Source organism: Sorex fumeus, unplaced genomic scaffold (assembly GCF_029834395.1).
Source record: "Sorex fumeus unplaced genomic scaffold, SorFum_2.1 ptg000029l, whole genome shotgun sequence".
Classification (NCBI taxonomy): Eukaryota; Metazoa; Chordata; class Mammalia; order Eulipotyphla; family Soricidae; genus Sorex; species Sorex fumeus.
Genome location: NW_026606086.1, coordinates 2,484,824 through 2,504,870, shown reverse-complemented (window position 1 = coordinate 2,504,870; position 20,047 = coordinate 2,484,824). Strand labels below are relative to the sequence as shown.

The 20,047-nt window shown below is 50.3% G+C and overlaps 2 protein-coding genes across 10 annotated transcripts in view; one reads left to right on the top strand and one right to left on the bottom strand.

Moving 5' to 3' along the window:
- Positions 1-20,047, bottom strand: part of CANX (calnexin) — a 136,723-nt gene that overhangs the window by 40,198 nt on the left and 76,478 nt on the right. The gene's annotated exons all lie outside the window — the stretch shown is intronic.
- HNRNPH1 (heterogeneous nuclear ribonucleoprotein H1) lies at positions 9,751-19,379 on the top strand. Of its 9 annotated transcripts, none has more exons than XM_056115688.1 (14): positions 9,751-9,768; positions 10,117-10,237; positions 11,755-11,910; positions 12,124-12,267; positions 13,760-13,898; positions 14,891-15,069; positions 15,258-15,329; positions 15,407-15,519; positions 15,960-16,095; positions 16,453-16,512; positions 16,604-16,693; positions 17,362-17,454; positions 17,922-17,971; positions 18,586-18,722. In XM_056115688.1, the coding sequence occupies exons 2-13, from the start codon at positions 10,141-10,143 to the stop codon at positions 17,969-17,971; spliced, it is 1,329 nt and encodes a 442-aa protein (XP_055971663.1). In that variant the 5' UTR covers positions 9,751-9,768; positions 10,117-10,140; the 3' UTR covers positions 18,586-18,722. The 9 variants fall into 9 exon arrangements, with proteins under 9 accessions (XP_055971663.1, XP_055971661.1, XP_055971659.1 ...); XM_056115686.1 differs by having other exon boundaries at positions 15,386-15,519; XM_056115684.1 differs by lacking the exon at positions 17,922-17,971 and having other exon boundaries at positions 18,586-19,379.

Sequence of the window (20,047 nt, the reverse complement as noted above, 5' to 3'; positions counted from 1 at the left end):
GTTCCTTTGTTTGATCTTTCATTTTAGTTAATTTTTTCTATTTTGACTTCTGACTTGTGATTTTGTTGCTCCATCTTTCTGGCTTCTGCTTTTCTTTTGCTCCTGGCTGATCTTATGAAGAGGTGGACTAGGAGCTAGGGAATGTTCTAACTCTTTCTGTTCCCTAGCAGATATTTTTTCCCTTGGTGAGAGGAATGAGATGTTCCTTAACAGTTGCTGTGTCAGTGCTGCCATAAGGGATTGGCCCTTTCATTGACAGGGCGGTGTAGGGGGTGTGCTGGGGGGGAAATTTCAAATCATTCATTTAATTAATTAATTAATTGATTTTTTGCTTTTTGGGTTACACTGGCGATGCACAGGGGTTACTACTGGCTCTGCACTCAGGAGTTACTCCTGGCGGTGCTCAGGGGACCATATGGGATGCTGGGAATCGAACCCAGGTCGGCCGCGTGCAAGGCAAACGCTCTACCCGCTGTGCTATCTCTCCAGCCTCTCAACTTCTTTTATGCTTACATGGAACGTTCAGAGTTCAGAGTTCTTTTCTTTCTTTATGAAAAAAAAAAAAAGGTAACGATGGTTCAAGAGATAGGACAAGAACTTGCCTTGCTTCCTGTCAACCTCGGTTAGATTCTCAGCACCACAGCCAGGACTGAGCCCCCAGCACAGAGCCAGGAGCGATTCCTGAGCACAGAGCCAGGATTGAGCCCCAAGTACTGCTGTGTGGTCCCTAAGCAAAAAAGCTGTTAATAAATAAGTAAATCTCAGGGCCAGAGAGATAATACTGCAGGTAGAGGACTTGCCTTGCATGCAGCTGACCAGGGTTCGATCCCTAGCATCCCACATAGGTCTTTCAGGCACTGTCAGGAATAATTCCTGAGTTCAGAGTCAGAAGTAAGCCCTGATCATCGGTGGGTGTGGCCCATTGTGTATTTACTAAAGGCTCTATCTCTCTCACTACCTTAGTTCAGTAGTCTCAGGCCGCTTCCCCCACCCTGGGGAGGCCCATGGCGATGGGCAGGCAAAGGAGGAAACTGGCCAGGCTGGTTGGTGTCAGTTGCAGTTCATTCCATTCCCATCTCCCTTCCCTTCCTCTTCCCGATCCCCCTTCCTGATGTCGGCGGGTCCCACAGGTGACTTATGTGAAGTGGGGAGGAGAAAGACGGTCACTTTCTCCCCAACCGCCTCTACCACTCGGGACCCAGGGCTACTGGGTTCTTGTCTCACCTCTCAGAAAGGAATTTCAAGGAGCAGACAAGCAGTCAGTGAAACAAATAGATTTTATTTGGAGGATTTTTAAGGTGTGAAGGGGAGAGAGTGAGTGAGTAATATACTCAAGAGAGAACACAGGTTTACTCCAAGGGCGGAGAGAGCCCCTACACACATTCTAGTATTAGACACGAAAGCATGAAAGAGAGTTTGCCTTGCACGTGGCTGACCTGCCTTCGATCTCCAGCACCCGATGTGGTCCCCTGAACACCACCGGGAATGATTTCTGAGTGCAGAGCCAGGAGTAACCCTTGAGTACCGCTGAATATGGCAACCCCCCCCAAAAAAAAAACACAGAAAACCCAAACAAGAAAGTTTGATCAGGGCCAGAGTGATTGCACAGTTGGTAGGGCATTTGCTTTGCACTTGGCCGACCCAGGATCACTCTTCTGTATCCCATATGGTCCCCCAAGCACCACCAGGAATGATTCCTGGGTGCAGAACCAGGAATAACCCCAGAACATCACAGGGTGTGACCTTCCATAAAAATTAAATTAAATCTAAAAAATAAAGTATATGCAGGACTTGAACACGGCCAACCTGGGTTCAATCCCCTGCATCCCATATGGTACCCCAAGCACTAGCCAGGAGGAATTCCTGCTTGCAGAGCCAGGAGTAACTCCTGAGCATCCCTGGATGTGACCTAAAAGGCAAAATAAATAAAGTATACTCCAGGCTGTTGAGCCATTTCCCATGCTCCAAAAGATTTCCTTTTTTTGTTTTTGCGTTTTTTTGCACAGAGGTTATACTCCTGGCTCATTCACTCAAGAATTACTCCTGGCGGTGCTGGGGGGACCACATGGGATGCTGGAAATCGAACCTGGGTTGGCCGTGTGCAAGGCAAACACCCTACCTGCCGTGCTATTGCTCTAGCCCCAAGATTTCCTTTTTTATGGGGCTGGACCGACGGTGCAATGGGGAGGGCGCTTACCATGCTACGGTCAACCAGGGTTTGACCCAGCATCAGTGCAGAACCGGGAGTAACTGCTGAGCATCGCTGGATGTGACCCAAAAAGCCAAATAAAGAAAAGTTTGATTAAAACTCTTCTGTGGGGGGTGTGTGTGTGTGAGTGAGGTGGGGGAGGGGCACGGGCACAGCTGATGAAAGGTGCGCGGACTAACCACAGGCCGAGACCCCCCACCAGCACGGTGCAGAACACCTCTTCTAGGGCACCCCGCTGGCCAGTGGCCTCTCGGGAAGGGCCGCGCTTAAGCTGACCTGGTCGGAGCTCTCCTCTCCCCTCCTCCGCTACTCTGGGAGGGACATTAACCATATCAGCAGCATGTGTTTGCTTACTGGGCCTGCTGGCGAGGGTCGCACAGAGCCGAGACGCGCTCCAGGCCCCCCTCCTCGCTCCTAGACGAGGCGGTCCTATACGGGGGCACACAGGCCGCAATCCCACCAGACGGGAGGTACACAGGCCGCAATCCCACCAGACGGGAGGTACACAGGCCGCAATCCCACCAGACGGGAGGCACACGGGCCGCAATCCCACCAGTCTGTTCCCGACTGGAGCCCACCAGGCCTGCTTTCCGCCAAAGCAGTTGCGCGATGTTCCCAGCAGAGGGCGCGCGACCGGCACCTCCCCGCGGGAACCGGCCCCCACCACCCCCCGCAGTCCCATCCCGTGTGTCCCGGGGTTCCGCCTGGGTCCCGCTTCGCGCCCGCGCCCGCGCCCGCGCCCACCAGGTCCGCGTTAGCATCTACTAAGTGTCCCTGTTCCCTCTCGCTCCCTGCTGGGGTCCCTAGCAGGAGCTTTGAATCTGGATGCCAAGCAAGTCTCTGCAGAGAAGCCCCCCGGCTGAGGACAGACGATGGAGCTCTCTCTCTAGGGAAGCTTCCAGAACAGCCCCAGGGCTAAATACACGAGCTGGAAAGACTGGGCAGCTGGGAAAGGGACCTGGCTGGCACGCAGGAATCCACAAGGAATTGATCTCTGGCACCCCAAAATAAATAATATGAGCTACATTTCTGGGGGACAATGATGGAAGTGGTCACAGGTGGACCATGAGGCTGGAATGACATGTGTGAAACCCATCTATCAGGAACAGCATTGCAGAACACAGAGCCTAAAATACATTCTTAAAAAATGGTTTGGTTTCCTGTTTTAGGTTAATAGTGAAATGCTTGATGTATATTGACAAATTTCCTACAGCAAATGGAGTATCAAATCATTCTGCCTTCTTTTTATTTATTTATTTTTAAAAAATTGAGTCATAGTGAGACACAGTTACAAGGTTGTGCAATGTTGGGTTTCAGGCTCCAATACCTGTCCCATTACCAGTGTTCATTTCCCACCAGCAGTTATCACCAATTTTCCTCCCCCACACTGGGGGAATTTGGGAAGCCATGCCTGACTGTGTTCAGGGCAACTCCTGGCTCTGTGCTCAGGGATCACTGCTAGTCTGACTGGGGAACCATCTGTGCTGGGGTTGAAACTGGATTAGCAGCATACGAGGCAAATGCCCCACCCACTGTAATATCTTGCTTCAGCCACAACTTTGTTGTTTTGGGTCACACTCAGCCATGCTCAGGATGTACTCCTTGCTCTGCATTTAAGGGTCACTCCTGGCAGTTTCAAGGGACTATATGGGGTAGTGGGGACTGAACCAGGATTGGCTATATGCAAGGCAAGAGCCCTATCCACTGTGCTATCATTCTGACCCCAATTAATTTTTTTAAAATGATTCACCGTGAGGTACAGTAACAAAATTTTTATGTTTGAGCTTCTATCACACAATCATCAAACACCTATCCCTTCACCAGTGTACATTTTCCACCACCAAAATCTCCAGTATCAGCCCCCCCGCCCCCCCTCCCACCATTCTACACCTCCCCCTGCCTCTGTGGCAGACAATTTGCATAATACTCTCTTTGTCTACATTAGTTACCTTCGATATTTCGAGACCAGTCCCACCACCACTCATACCTGCTGAAAATACAATGCTAGACAATGTGTTTTGTATTGCTTGTTATGGATACTATATAATGCCGCATGCCCTAGGAATTCTAAAATTTTAATAAGTAGGGTCTGGAGAGATCTCTGCAGCAAGCTGCTCAGGTCCAAAATTCATTGTGTGTCTCTGGATCGTGGCTGTGTGGGTGCTTAAGTAGATGATGGCCAAATGTGGGCATCATCTCCGAGTCCCATGTAGGGGGAGTGTGGGAAGGAGAAGGGCCGACTCCTCCCCTGTCCCATGAGGCCTGGCGTGGGCAGCCACTGCCACTCATGGAGCTTGTCGCTGACTTCTAGAAAATGACGGCCGCCGGGGTTCCTAGAGGGCAGGCGTAGAGGCGGCACCTGCCCCTGTCTGGAGTTGCCCAGTGGAAACGGCCTATTGCAAAGTCCGAGGCCATCTCTGCAGCAAGTTGTTCAGGCCCGAGATTCGTTTGTGTGTCCCCAATTAATTTTTTACATGACTTTTTTACATCGTTTACAAACATTTCTTTTTTTCTTTTTGGGTCATACTCGGCGATGCTCAGGGGTTACTCCTGGCTCTGTACTCAGGAATTACTCCTGGCGGTGCTTGGGAGACTGTATGGGATGCCGGGGATCAAATCTGGGTCCGTCGCATGCAAGGTAAATGCCCTCCCGGTTGGACCATGGCTCCAGCCTCCTACAAACCGTTAATATGTTTCATTCGTGAAATATTCCCCAAACAAAAACACTGTCCTCCCGTTGTTCATCAGTTTGATCCAGTGAGCCCAGTAACATCTCCATTTTGAGACTTGTTACTGTGTTTGGCATAACGAATACGTCACGGGTAGCTTGCCAAGCTTTGCCGCGCGGGCGAGATACTCTCAGTAGTTTGCCGGACTCTCCGAGAGGGGCGGAGGAATCGAACCCGGCTTGGCCGGGCTGGCTGTGCACAAAGCAAATGCCCTACCGCTGTGCTATCGTTCCAGCCCTTCGATATGCTTCTATATTCTCTCTCTAGCCCATTTTTAGTGGAACTAAAACTGTCATTAGGGGTGAAGAGAAAATACGGTGGGGAGGGCATGTGCTTTGCACATGACCAACCTGGGTTTGATCCCTGCATCCTATTTAATTCCATGAGCACTGTCAGGAATTACCCCGGAGTGCAGAGTTACTCCTGGCTCTGTGTTCAGGGATCCCCCTTAGCAGTGCTTGGCAAATCATATGGGGTACCGGGGATTGTGTCTAATACAAGGCAAGCACCCGACCCGCCTGTACTATTTGTCTGGCAGTACAAAGCATGGGCACAGACCCATCTCTCTGCAGATGCATGTCCAGATTTTGTTTTGTGGGTTTGTTTGCCTTGTACTGTGACCCACCTGGATTCGATCCCTGGTTCCCTATATGGTCCCCTAAACACGGTGAAGAGCGATCCCTGATCACAGAGCCAGGAGTTAGCCCTGAGCACATATGGTCATGATACAAAACCAAAAGAAAAAGAGTCTTAAAAATTGAGGAGGGACCACATCTGACAGTGCTTAGGCAAGGACTCCTGTCTCTGTGCTCAGGGTTGCTAAGAATCAAATTGGCACTGTGAAAAACAAGCACCTCCCCCTCCCCATATGAACTTCCAAGAACCAGAATATCACTTAGTTTTATACTCCTTGAACCTAGATAAACAATCTTTTTTTTTTCTCTTGGGCAGTACCCACAGCATTCCAGGATCACTCCTGGTTGTGTTCTAGGAATCTAGGGCAGTTTTTAATCTTTTAGATTTTGTTTTTGCTACACCCAGCAGCAGCATGCAGGGGTTACTCCTGTCTGCACTCAGGCATCACTACTGGCTGTGATTGAGAGAGTACATGGGATACTTGGGATCCAACCTGGGTTTGCCTCCAGCAAGGTAAGTAAGCACCCTTCCAGCACTGTACTATCTTCCTGGATCTGTGTATACATGTGGAAAAATATATATATTATAAATAAATATATCTATATAGTGTGTATATATATACATAGATATATATAGCGTGTGTGTGTGTGTATGTGGTTTTTGGGTCGCACCGGCAAGGCTCACGGGTTACTCCTGGTGGTGCTTGGGGGACCGACCATATGAGATGCTGAGGATTGAACATAAGTTGGCCGTGTGCAAGGCAAACACCCTACCCACTGTAGTATCACTTCAGCCCCCCGTTTTTATCTTATAATGTGACTATATTTCTTACTTTTTGGGGGAGAGGGTGGCCACACCAAGCACACTCAGTCATCACTCCTAAATCAGTGCTTGGGGAACTATATGGAGTGCCAGCCAGATGCCCTACTCACTGTACTATCTCTCTGGCTCCTTGAATATATTTCTAATGTGCTTCCTTTCCCTTTTTTCCCCATCCCTTTTATTTCTAAAGTCTTCTGGAATTTTTTTCTTTTTTCTTTTGAGTTTTTGGGCCATACCCAGCTGTCCTCAGGGCTTTTTTATTTTTCTTTTTGGGTCTCACCCAGGGATGCTCAGGGTTTACTTCTGGCTCTTCACTCAGGAATTACTCCTGGCGGTGCTGGGGGACCATATGGGATGCCGGGGATTGAACCTGGGTCGGCTGTGTGCAAGGCAAACGTCCTACCCGCTGTGCTATTGCTCCGACCCCAGGGCTTACTCTTGACTCTGTGCTCAGGGGTCACTCCTGGTGATAGTGTGCAGCTCCAGGGATGAAACGGGCCAGCTGTGTGAAAGGCAAATACATGAGTCCCTGAACTATGTCTCTGGTGAAAAACATATTTTGGAGGGTATATAAAATCATTTTGGTAAAGATAGATTGCATGTTGGGGTTGGGGAGGTGACTTAAAGGGTGAATGTTTTGCATGTGGGTACCCTATGTCTGAGTCCTAGTATTGCATGGTGCAACCAGCTGTGCCCCCCAACAATGAATCTTATTGATAATTGACAGAAACTTATCTTTTTTGTTTTTTCCAAGAAAGAAGATAGGAAAGACAGAGGAAGGACAGAAGGATGAACAGATTAATGAGAAGAAATGAGGGAGGGAAGAAAGGAAAGGAAAAAGAGCTCGACTATTCTTTATTTTTGGTGCCCACTCTGGAGTGAATTTCTATTCTTTTCATTGTTTACAATTATTGAAATTCCCGGCTGGAAAGACAAGTGGGTAGGGCCCGGGTTCAATCATTTGCCAGGAATGATCCCTGACGGCAGAACCAGGAGTAAACCCTGAGCACTGCTGGGTGTGGCTCAAAACCCAAAATAAATGTAAAAGCAAGACTAGAGATGTCTTTTCTTTTCTTCTTTTTTTCTTTCTTTTTGGGTCACACTGGGGGCTGCACAGGGGTTATTCCTGGCTCTGCTCTCAGGAATTACTCCTGGCGATGCTCAGGGGACCATATGGGTTGTTGGGAATTGAACCTGGGTTGGCTGCATGTAAGGCAAACGCCCTACCCTCTGTGCTATTTCTCCAGCCCTAGTGATCTTTTCTTTTTATGGCTCTTTTGGTCACACCCGGCGATGCTCAGGGGTTACTCCTGACTCTGCACTCAGGAATTAGTTCTGGCAGTGCTTGGGGGAACAGGGGATGCTGGGGATGGAACCTGGGTCCGCCTTGTGCAAAGCAAAAGCCCTACCCACTATTGTACTGGCCTCAGGAGATATTACAATGGAAACCCAGTTTGTCTTGGGTTCCACATAACAATTAGCATGGTCATTAGCAGAGTGGGCAGTGATCCCCAGCACAGAGGCAAGAATGATCTGGAGCAGAGAGCCAGGAGTGATCCCCGAAAACTGATGGGTGTAAAGTCCAGAGAGAGAGAGAAACAAACAATATGGTCTGCTGAAAGGACTCAAACCTAGTTTATTTGTGGCCAAGCCAGTGATCACGGCCATGTCAAAAGCGGTCTTCTATCCATCCCAAAGTTCACAAGCCTGCAGGGACAGGACTGGAGCCAGTAGGGGGTTTGCACTGGGTGGGCTGACAGGGTTTGAACCCTAGCTCCTCCAGGGTGATCCTGGGAATAGAGCCAGAAGTCAGCCCTGAGCACTGCTGGATGTGGCCACAGAAGAAAATAAGTATGCATTCAAGATATGCCTCGCCCATCACCTTCAGACCAAATCATTTCCCTTGCACGGGCGTTCTCTGGCATCTGCAGTTTCTTTTGAGGGGGCTGGGTGATCAGGCACACATCACCGGGCTCCCCATGCCACTTTTTTTTTCTTTTTTTTTTTTTTATTAGTGAAACACCATGAGGTACACTGGTAGACTTACAAATTTTTTGTGCTTGGGTTTCGCTTATACAATGATCAAGTACCCATTCCTCCACCATTGCCCATTCTCCACGCCCACCAATCCCAGTATCCCTCCCACCCTGCCTCTGTGGCAGGGCACTCCCTTCCCCATGCCATTTTTATCTCCCCCACACCTAACTTACAAATTCCTCAACTCCCCACCTCCAGCCTCCGTTCCTTTCCTAACAGCTCTGATGGGTCTGTTGGGGGAGGCCTGGGGTTCAGGCTCTTGACCGACCCTCTTTATAAATCGAGGTCTTTGGGGGTCCAGGCCCTGCCTATCCCATTGAGTCGCATAAGTCTTCTCCATTTTCTCCAAGTCTACTCCCTCTTTTCATCCAGCTCTAAACTAGGGGGCACGGATGCACCCGGATGGGGACAAACGTTCCCTATCAGATTTGGGGGGCTGGCGGGTGCCGGTTCCCCTAACTCGGTGTCGCGCACTCCCCGCAACCGACGCCCCTGCTGACCTCGGCGCATTGCGCACCGCGGAGCCGAGCGGGTCCCCGCAGGTCCCAGCATCCGGCCCGTCCACCCAACCGCAGCCCATCTGCAGACTGGGCCGCCGCACGAGGCTCCCGCGAACCCTCGTCTCGTGAGCGCGCCGAGGGCGGCGTGCAGAGCCGGACGGGCCGGGGGCGCCACGGGCGTTAGGGCCGACGCGGGCAGGTAAGGGGACGTGCAGGAGCTGCGCCACGCCCGGAGCCGAGAGGGCCCCTCGGGGTGCACGGAGGCGCAGTGTAGACCCTGCAGCTCCCCCCAGCTCAGAGGTGGGCGCTCGCGAGCAGAGGAGTGCCCGCTTCCGGACTCCAGGGACTGGGGTGGGACAAAGACGAGCATAGAACCCGGTCCTGAAATAAGGGGAAAGGCCCTTCACCTCGCAGACGTCTCTGGGGCAGTAGCCCGTCGCCATTCCCCTCCCCCCAGGGCGGCGGGCACGGCGAAAGCGGTTGGCCGCATGACGCACGCGCAGTCGGCGCTCGCAAACCGCTGCGGCTCCAAGTTCAAGAATGGCGGGAAGGCGCAGGCGCAGAGCCCTCCCCCGCAGCGCCTTTCTGGGTGGGAAAAGGCGGAGCCGAGTTCGCGACGCATGCGTGGCTCTCCAGACCGGCGTGTGAGGGGCGGGATGAACGCGCCACGCATGCGTCCCAGCTCCGGGTGACGCAAGGGGGCGGGGCGGGCAGGGCGTGCGCCTGCGCAGAGCCTCGCCGCCGGACCTTATTTAGTCGGCGCAGTCGCTTACGGGCCATTTCTCCTCAATCACGCCGTGGCTGTGTGTGCGCTTTCTTCTCAGCGTGTGACTGGGTGAGTGCGGCCGCGCGGGCCTGGCGGCGCTCCAAGGCGAGGGGCGGTGCGGGGTGACTCTCGGCGCGGCCTGCTCGGTCCTCTCGGGCGGCCTGAGCGGGCCGCGCTCGGTGTGTCGCGCTCGGGCCGCGGAGGCCGCCAGGCCGCGGCGCGTCTATTGTGTGAGAGGCGGGAGGAGGAGGAGCGGAAACGGCCGCCGCCATTTCCTCGCTCCACGCTGGCGGCCGTCCTGGGCGCGCGCGGCGCCGGGGTGCTGGGGGCGGCGTCGGGGGGGGCCCGGGGGTGCGGCGGGGCGCGGGGCGGGACGCGGGGGCGTCGCGGCTCAGCCCCTCCTCGTGCCGTCGCCAGGCCTGTCGCCGACGCGTCGCCGCCATGATGTTGAGCACCGAGGGCGGAGAGGGCTTCGTGGTGAAGGTGCGCGGCCTGCCCTGGTCGTGCTCGGCCGACGAGGTGCAGCGCTTCTTCTCGGGTGAGTGCGGGGGCCCGCGGCGGGCCGGGCGGGGGGCGGGGCTCGGGGCGCGGCGCCCCCTGGCGGGCCGCGGCGGCAGCCCCGGACCCTCCCGCCGCGCCGGGACCGCTCGCCGCTGTGGCGCAATGGAAATTGCGAGAAGCCCGAGCGCGCGCCCCGCCGTGCTGGCGGGGGCCGTTGCTGTGCCTCCCTTTTTTTTTAATGATTCTGTATGTCGGTCCCTGTTAACCCTTGAGGTTTTTACTACATTTTTCTCGCTGCGGAATTTGCAGCTTGCGGTTTTGCAATTTGATTTCTCAAAGAATGAGTACGCAGAGGTTGTTGACAGTGCGGACTATGTAAGTAGAACTTATTTTTGGGGGAGGCGTCTCTGGACCACTTTTGGCGTGGGCAGCCCTGCGGGAGGCCAGAGCCGACTGCGCACCCCCTGCTTGGCCGAGCTTATTTTGCAGTTCAGGTGGAACCCCAAGCCATCTGGTAATGGAGACAATCAAGGGAAGATGCTTCCGCAGCATCTCGGCGGTTTATTGCTCAGCTACCAAGAGGGAACTAGGGGATCAGCAGGGCCTGTCCTCGGCCGGGAGCATAGTGGGGGTAGCATCGCCGCCCCTGGATTGCTCCCTGGCCTAGTTTCTCAATCGAAAGGCCCCCTTTGTAAAGCCATGATAATTTTGCATTTTTATTTGGCGGACCCTAGGTGGGGCCCTCCCATCTCCCCAGCCCTCTGGGATGATCCGTCTGGACCCTTTTATATTCGAGAATAAGCTATATTCTGATAAGTCTGATCCTCTCGATTGTATCTGGGGGTTTCGCTTGCAGAAATGGGTCCGTAGAATTTACAGTTTACTTCTGGCCAGTGGAGCCTGGAGGTCCCGACTTTTTTTCCATACGTAGGTTTTCTTTAAGTTATTGTGGGATTAGACTGACAGTTTTTGAAAGGAAATGTCTGGATTTGGATTTTCATTGTTTTGGGACCGCACCCAGAGGAGAGCTCAGTCATCTTTCTCCTGAGGCCCAATGGGATGCTTTTGCTGCGCATGGGATTAAGTCCGGGATGGCGCATATGAGGCGCCTGCCTTTTCACATAAGCTCTCTCTGAGAATTTTCTGGCTTGGGGAAGGTTGTTTTGGTTTAGATTTTGTTTAGAACCTGTAGCGCTCAAGGCAAGGGAATGGGGGCAGGTTTGGTTTTGGCCAAGCAGCTGGGAGCTTTCTAGCTTTTTTGATCTACTGCCCAGTGCTGGCGATATTGTAAATAACAATGGCTGGATAACACTAGCATGACTGTTCAGGCTAAGATGCCAAATTCCAACGTTCCATCTGGGCCATTTAGGAGACCCTCTCACAGGTTCAGTGGGCAGATTTCCTGATTGTTCTGGACAGGATGAAATTCCTGTGGATGGTAAACCTTGTTTATGCCAGGTCAGAGCTCCATTTGGTAGGAGGCACTTCACATTCAATCACCCGGGGGTGATCTGTTGGTTTTCAATTCTGTATTAACGGTTGTTTTCTTTCCAGACTGCAAAATTCAAAATGGGGCCCAAGGTATTCGTTTCATCTACACCAGAGAAGGCAGACCGAGTGGCGAGGCTTTTGTTGAACTTGAATCAGAAGATGAAGTGAAATTGGCCCTGAAAAAAGACAGAGAGACTATGGGACACAGATATGTTGAAGGTTTGGTTTCTGTTGCCCTAGTAATGGTCAGTTGGCCATGCAGCGAAGTGTCACCCCTTTTGAATTATAGGTGTTGGTGACCGCATGGCGGTGGTCCTGTAGGGGAGTCAGGCAACTCTTCCTCAATCTGTTGTTCCTTATAAAAGTCCCAGGAAATCTGAACTTATTTTGTCTTTTTTTCCAAAGTTGACTAATTCTAAGCACCTCTTTCAGTATTCAAGTCAAACAACGTTGAGATGGATTGGGTGTTGAAGCATACTGGTCCCAATAGTCCCGACACGGCCAATGATGGCTTTGTGCGGCTTAGAGGACTGCCCTTTGGATGTAGCAAGGAGGAGATTGTTCAGTTCTTCTCAGGTATGTGGTGGGCTCGGTTGCCCCGCAGTGAGTTCTGGCTAGCTTCTGACACCGGGATAGAAACAGGCCAGCAACTTCTATGCCTTAGATAAGGATACTCAAGCAGTTGGCTCAGGCAAATAAATAATTCCTGGGAAAGATGGTTAAAATAATGTTAGATAATTGACACCCATCTTCATGGTGGCTATTGTAGCACGTGCAAATGTTCAATTTGCCCCTATGTAGTTACCATAGTCCATTTAGAGCAGATCCCTAAGGCTTCTTCTGCCTGGTGGCCCTGCTTGTTTCAAGTGCAGTTGAGCAATAAATTTGAAAGTAAAGGTAAGATCCCTTTGCATTGAGAATAGGAACCACCTCTTCTCTGGGTGACATGTTCGCCCCACAACCAGAAGTGTTCTCAGTCAGTGGTCCTGATTTTTCTGCATAACCTGAACAAAGAAAGTGATTTAGTTGGGGAACTTTGAATTAACTGAGTCAAAACTGTTTACTTTTGTAAGTAGCTGAATGCTGGTAAATTCAGTAATTGAACAGAATATTTTGAACACTATTCTGGGCCTAAAGTATTTGAATGTTTTTATGAAGAGCTGATAAAAATTGCATGTTTAGCAGAGTGATAGGTTGTATGTATTTGAAAGTTAAGTCCTGGCCTGCGAAACTGGAGTTTAGTATAGCATATGCGTAACAATTTTGAATTATTAGCCAATGTATCGAGTCTCATCTAATATTTTGCCAGAATTTTTGAAATCTAGTGTTTTGATTGTTTTATCTAAATTGGTGAGAATTGAATGCTAACTGTCAACGTTAAATATGAACATAATTTCATATCTTCTAGGAAAGTGCTTTAAGCCCTTTTTGTAAGCTTGGGAATGTATCCACGGAAAGGATTTTTCATAGACGGAATTTCCAGAAGTGAAATCAAACTGCTATTAGAACATGAATAAGAGTGCATGATTGTGTTGTGTTAGATCAGCTGTCTGTTGAAAGTTTAGACTGTATATGTTTGTCAATGATATGACTTAAATAATGTTTGAATTTGTATTTTAATATGTATAAATGTGTTAAGATATTTTTAAAAAACTGAAGTTCCACTAACTTAAATCATTGAAATATAAGATGAGAGGTACAAGGTGTGCACTGAATTTAGTAAAATTGTTGTATTGAATGCTTGAAAATTTTATTATATGATTTGTATAATTTTCAACGTTAAAACTTGCATAGTTACATAATTTCTTAATTGTGGAATTCTTCCTGCTTCTTGGGGCTCCACAGAGTTTTCTTTGCTCTGCCCATGGGGTGCTTGAAGAATTCTGTAGTTTGTAATGCTGGAACTTCATGTATATCTGCCATGCATATTTAAAGAATACTTGTTGAAAGCAATACCGTGCACCTAACAGTTAAAGTTCTGGTTTATGTAAAGCTGTAAGAAGCCTCATTTCTGGGCTCGTGATGTTAATATTGCCCCCTGCTGGGGTTATTTGTCCTTGGGTTGAAGGGTTGGAAATCGTGCCAAATGGGATAACATTGCCGGTGGACTTCCAGGGGAGGAGTACGGGGGAGGCCTTCGTGCAGTTTGCTTCACAGGAAATAGCTGAAAAGGCTCTAAAGAAACACAAGGAAAGAATAGGGCACAGGTGGGGATGGATGGTTGGTTGGACTTGTCGCTTTTCTTATGGTAAAACCATTAAATCCATATTCTCTTGGCCCAGAGCCAGGCAGTCCCACTTGTCTGGCCTCAGAAATTATCCTACCTGTAGCCCACCCCAGCCTCTCCCCCACTACTCAGATTTGGCCCTAAAGCTCCCCATTTTGCATTCCCTCTAAATTTCAGGCTGAAGACTGTCCCTGATTGATTTGGCCTCCCTGAGAAATTGCCCACATTTCTCAATTCGCCCCAGTGAAGTTGAGACCATGGCTTTAAGAGTGCCCTAATCCTAGAGAAGTTCAGTACCCACCTAGAAAATGACTGTTACCATAAGAAAATGTGATACTTTCTGATCTTGTTTTTTTAAAGTTGAAATGCAACAAACTTTCTTGCTGTATAAATATTCTGCATAAGTTATTAATAATAAGCATAGCTTTCAAGAAATTGTCACAAAAGGTTTTTACTCTCTTTGCTTGTGACTATTTTTCATTGAAGCATGCGCTTACCTATGCTGATTTCGTACTAAAAGCATAGGCGGGGTTGAGCGGCCCGAGGAAGTGCGTGGTGTGGGCTAGACTGTTGGTGGAGGCTGGCTTTGTAGCCCACTTGCCGTGCATGTGCCGCCAGTGGACTGGAAAATGGGCCATGTTGAAAGTTGAGTGGAATATGTTCCCTCCTACCTCCTTATACTTTGTCCCACTCCTCAGCCCATAAGGTGGGGTGTCACCTGCACCCCAGAGGAGCGTGTGGCTTCTCTACCATACAATAGCCATTGAATAATAATTGTAAAGCTGAGTGACTTTCTGATCATGGCCTATGCAACTATCCGAAAGCTGGCTTTAACTAGCAGTCAGTTTTCATGGCTATGACTCTTACTGTGTTATTTCTTTGTGTGTGTTGTGCCTTGGGCTGGGCCAGCAGGCACTAATGTTCTTCTCCCCTCGCTCCTTCCCCCTTCCTTCGTGGCTACCAATGCTGTAGGTATATCGAAATCTTTAAGAGCAGCCGCGCCGAGGTGAGAACACACTATGATCCTCCCCGGAAGCTCATGGCCATGCAGCGGCCCGGCCCCTATGACAGGCCCGGGGCTGGCCGAGGGTATAACAGCATTGGCAGAGGCGCAGGCTTTGAGAGGATGCGGCGTGGAGCCTATGGTGGAGGTGAGCTGGGGCCAGAGGCAGGAAGCTGAGCACAGGGGACAGATGGGGACTGAGTGCCTGGTGTTGGAGGGGGGCGTAAGGGGGGGGCTTCCCCTGGAGGCAAGTGCAGTGTAGCTGAGTGCCTGGGCAGGTGCAGCATGGGTCCAGGGTGCTCTCGGCTGACGGGCAGTGTCTGGTCCTCTCCGCAGGTTATGGAGGCTATGACGACTATAACGGCTATAATGATGGCTATGGATTTGGGTCAGATAGATTTGGAAGAGGTAAGGTGAGCCTGGAATTTGCCAGCTGGAGGATACTTACACTCTTGTCCATCTAGACCTCAATTACTGTTTTTCAGGAATGTCTGATCACAGATACGGTGATGGTGGCTCCACTTTCCAGAGCACCACCGGACACTGTGTGCACATGAGGGGCTTGCCCTACCGCGCCACTGAGAACGATATCTATAACGTAAGCAGGGTCTGGTGGGGTGTGTAATTACCCTAAGCTGCTTGCTCCTGTCCTAAAGAAGCTGCTCAGCTCTTCTGTGGGTGTGGGGTGTTTGGTTAACTTCTGGCCATGCTCAGGGAGCCCTCCTATCTGGAGATCTTACCTAGGTCAGACCCAGGCAAGGCAAAAGCCTTTCCTGCCACTTGGACCCTTGTTGTCAGTTGGTAGTGCTGGGCGTTCATTCCTGGCCTTGCACTCCGGGGTGTGCTGGTAGTGCTTGTGTCACCGTATGTAGTGTGGGGGATTGAACCCTGGTCGCTGTGTGCAAGGCAAGTGTCCTGTTCCCTGGATTATTCACTCTGACCCGTGTCCTTAGCTCTTGAGAGAAAACAGACTGACTTTCTGTGCTGGGCCCCATGGGGGATAAGTTAACTGTCACAATGCCACACTGTCTCCTTCAGTTTTTTTCGCCGCTCAACCCTGTGAGAGTCCATATTGAAATCGGACCTGATGGCAGAGTCACTGGGGAGGCAGATGTTGAGTTTGCAACTCATGAAGATGCCGTAGCGGCCATGTCCAAAGACAAAGCAAATATGCGTAAGTCATCAGTGGGAGCAGGCATCAGATGGGTGCTGGTAGTTGGTGGGGTCAGTGAGGGCTCCAGGGAGCAGGCAGCATGCTGGGAAGTTCCTGTAGTCTGGGTAAGGTGGGTTGGAGTATTGAATCATGTGGGGTTTCAAAATGGGTTAAGTTTGGGACTCAGGATAACCTGGCAACCAGTCAGAGAGGTTTTGGAACTTGGCCTGTGCCAGAAAAGTTGCCCAGCCCAAGGAAAGAGTCTGGAGTCTGTAAAAAGTCCCCTTATGGTCACACAGAACTTGTACTTAGATACTCAGAAGATACCTGGTTCTCCTTTGCCAACAAATGTTTTCACGCTGTTTTCTCTCATTTCAGAACACAGATATGTAGAGCTCTTCTTGAATTCGACAGCAGGAGCAAGTGGTGGTGCTTACGGTAGCCAAATGCTAGGAGGCATGGGTTTGTGTAAATATCACTTTAGTGTCTTTTTTTAAGCTAACCTTGTATGCCTTTTCTCTCATTTCAGAACACAGATATGTAGAACTCTTCTTGAATTCTACAGCAGGAGCAAGCGGTGGTGCTTATGGTAGCCAAATGATGGGAGGCATGGGCTTGTGTAAATATCGTTAGTTTTCTTAAAAACCAAAACATTTATACCTATAAGTCAATCTTAGAAGCTAAGTTCATTTTGAGTACATTTTAGCATAACTGAAGTCAGGCAAAGAAAGGTTTCGATTTTAGTTTTGTGTCTGGCTTATATTCTTGTGAGTTTTAAGACAGAATTTTGATTACTCTTGAATTTTGGGTGGGTGGGGCTTTAAGAAGGCAGCTAGTGACAAGTGTGGCGTCTGCAGCTAAGTAAAAGGGCACAGAGCACATGATACGAAGACTGGAAAATCAAATCGGCAGTTTGTTGGGCATAATTAGGTGTCGAGTGACATCTGTATTGTCCCAGCCGAGTAGTAGATTTAATGGAGGGGGCAAGCCCCCCCATGCACACAAAGTGAAGCAGTTTTCCTGTCACAGAAATGCCTTGTCTTCTGGAGTCCTGGAGTTAGTCCTGCTGCACATGCGTGGATCTTCCTGCCCATGGGTATCCTGCCTGGTTGTGCGGGAGTTTCTCCCGGCAGGTGGCAGGGGGAAGGCAGGCCGGAGGAGGCAAAGGGCACATAGTGACTTGAGTTCACCTGGAAATCAATCCTAGCAGTAGTGTTAACAAGCTCGGTACCACCAGGTACCACCCTGCCAGAGGCGCCAGGTGCTAACGCCCTCTCAATTCCACAGCCAACCAGTCAAGCTACGGTGGCCCGGCTAGCCAGCAGCTGAGCGGCGGCTATGGAGGTGGCTACGGTGGCCAGAGCAGCATGAGTGGCTATGGTACGTGCATGACCATTACCCCGGACCTCAGGCTAGGCGGGTGGCTGTAGTGCGGTGGGGGGAGGAACTACCGCAGGCTCTTCCAGTTGCAGTTTGGTGGTGGTTTTCTCTTTATCTTTTGGGGGGTGGTGAGGTTGGGCGAGAAACTGATGCTTTTCTGTCCTATTGATTTTTCCATAGCTTTCCAGGGGAGGAGGGGGAAATGGGATTTTTTTTTTCCCTGCGCACTCTGAAGTCAGAAACCTGCGTCCATTTCTTAATATGCCATGTGCTCTAGTTCCCTTGTCTGGTCTGGGGCTCAAGCCTCATAGCTTGGGAGAAAGGAACGGGTGTTGGGCAGGGTGGGTGGGCTTGGATAGTCAGTTATGGTAACCTTAGGGTTTGGTGTGATGCCTTTTTTTTCAATTGGGCTGTAAAAGAATGGTGATTTGGTATTTAGCGTCTCACCCTACAAAATCCTTTTGCAGACCAAGTTTTACAGGAAAACTCCAGTGATTTTCAATCAAACATTGCCTAGGTAAATATTTTCTCAAAAAATATAATTTAAATTCCCACTAGCACCTACTGAGAATGTCATGGTAACACTTGCATCGCAGTCAGTGGCTGTGACTTGGCCCCTTTGAATCCACTTCCTGCCTCCCCCCACTTTGAGCCAGAGCAGCCGGGTGCCCGGCATGCTCCCTGTGGACACAGGTAGTTGGAGGACGGACGGCCGGGCCGAGAGGCGGCACACTTTTGGCCACATGCCTCGCCACAGGGGCCCTTTTTAAAAAAACATTGTCAAAAAGGTACAGAAAACCAAAACCATAACATTTTGCAACTTTTGAAAAACACTAGTTTTCCTTTAAACTTCCTTCTCCACCTTCACACTGATCCTGAAGCGCACCCTATTCACACAAAGCGGTAGCACGAGAGTCTGGCGACTTGGTACTGCAGAGACAAAAGGGGGTTAACTTGATCTGGCTGGCAAGTTGGGAACACCTCCCCACCTCCCTCTTTCCCACGGGGCAGCTGCCATTTGCACGATTTGGTCCTACTCTCTGGCACCTATTTCCTTGGAATGCTAAATTGCCTGTCCTCTCACTCCCCTGCGGCCCCTTCTCACTGTGTCATTCTTGGCTCTCTCTGCAGGCAGCCCGGGAGCCGTGAACAGCAGCTATTACAGTAGCGGAAGCCGTGCATCTGTGGGAGTGAACGGCATGGGCGGCGGGATGGCTGGCACCTCCAGTCTCAGTGGTGGGTGGGGGATGTGATTGGGGATCTCCCTCCATCACTGGCCTCCACCGCCGACCCCACCCCCCTTTTTTAAAAAAAGGAAAACATGAAATTAGAGTGTGTGCAGTTTGGCCATCCCAACTTCTGTGATTCATGCTTTTTGCTCTTGTGGCAATCAGGAGGCTTATTCCAAGACTTCAGATTCAGTATTTTTTTGTTTGTTTGGTTTTTTTGAATGGTCATCTTAGGATGCACCAAGTCGAGTCCATGTTAAGAGCCCTTTCCCGCTTTTTTCTCAAGTTAGTTAGGTTGTATTTCAGTAAACATTCAGTGTATTTAGGTTCTGAATTATGTTCCCACCTGTTGCTCCTCTCTCCTATCTGACCTGGAGAAAAATACTGTAGACAGGCGTGTGGGACGACACGCAACTTTTAAACCATTAGGAGCTGTGTCTGTAATGAACAAGTGAAAAACATTTGGCATGTCTAGTTCCTTTAATAATAATAATCTAAGGCACGTAAGTTTGAAGCCTTTTTTTTTAAGTTAATGGGTGGGGGGTGGGGATTGCGGCGCAATTACCAATACCATAGGATTTTGGTCTTGGTGTTTGTGGGAAATTCTGAGGCCCTGATTGCAATCTCATTGTATTGTGATTTCCTTTAGGTGTATTGCGCTCAGTGAAACTTGTCCAATAAAACTTCTTGTAAAAACCCACACTGATTCTCATGTGTGCCCCAGTGGCGGTGGGCCTTCAGTATGGGCTACGGCAGCCATGGTGCTTGCCATGCACATCTGGCCTCCGATGCCACTCGAGGTCAGAGGACTTCGGGCTTGCTGCTGCTGTGTAGGGGTTGGGTCCTGCTTGTGCTGAGCCGCGGGCTGGGCTTGTGATTTGGGGTTTAGTACCAAAGGAGACTCATGGTCTTGCTTTCCGGGTGTGGCAGCAAGCTTTAGAGGCTCCTGTGCTTCCCCTTTGAGTCCCACCCTTCCTGCCCTGGGTGGGGGATGCTGAAAGCCCCTCTTGAGAGGGGTCCTACCTATTCCCCAGCCCTGTTGCCAACCCAGCTGGCACACAAGTTAAGATCCTACTGCAATGCAGGCCTCCAACGGTCGGCAGCGTCCAATGCACAGTTACAGGTTACTGGGTTCCTGAGCGTCATCTGCTTAGGGGAGAGTGAACTGGTTCCATTGACTCTGGGCACAAGCTGTTTGCAGCTCACTCAGTACCCCACTAGTCCTGGTTGCAAAGCACCCAGAAGGCTTCCTAGATCAGACTACTCAGGAATTGCATGGGTGAGACATGAATACAAGCCCATAGGCATCCCATTGCCTTGAGCACTGCCAGGTATGGTGTTGAATTGAACCAACAGTGTTTGAG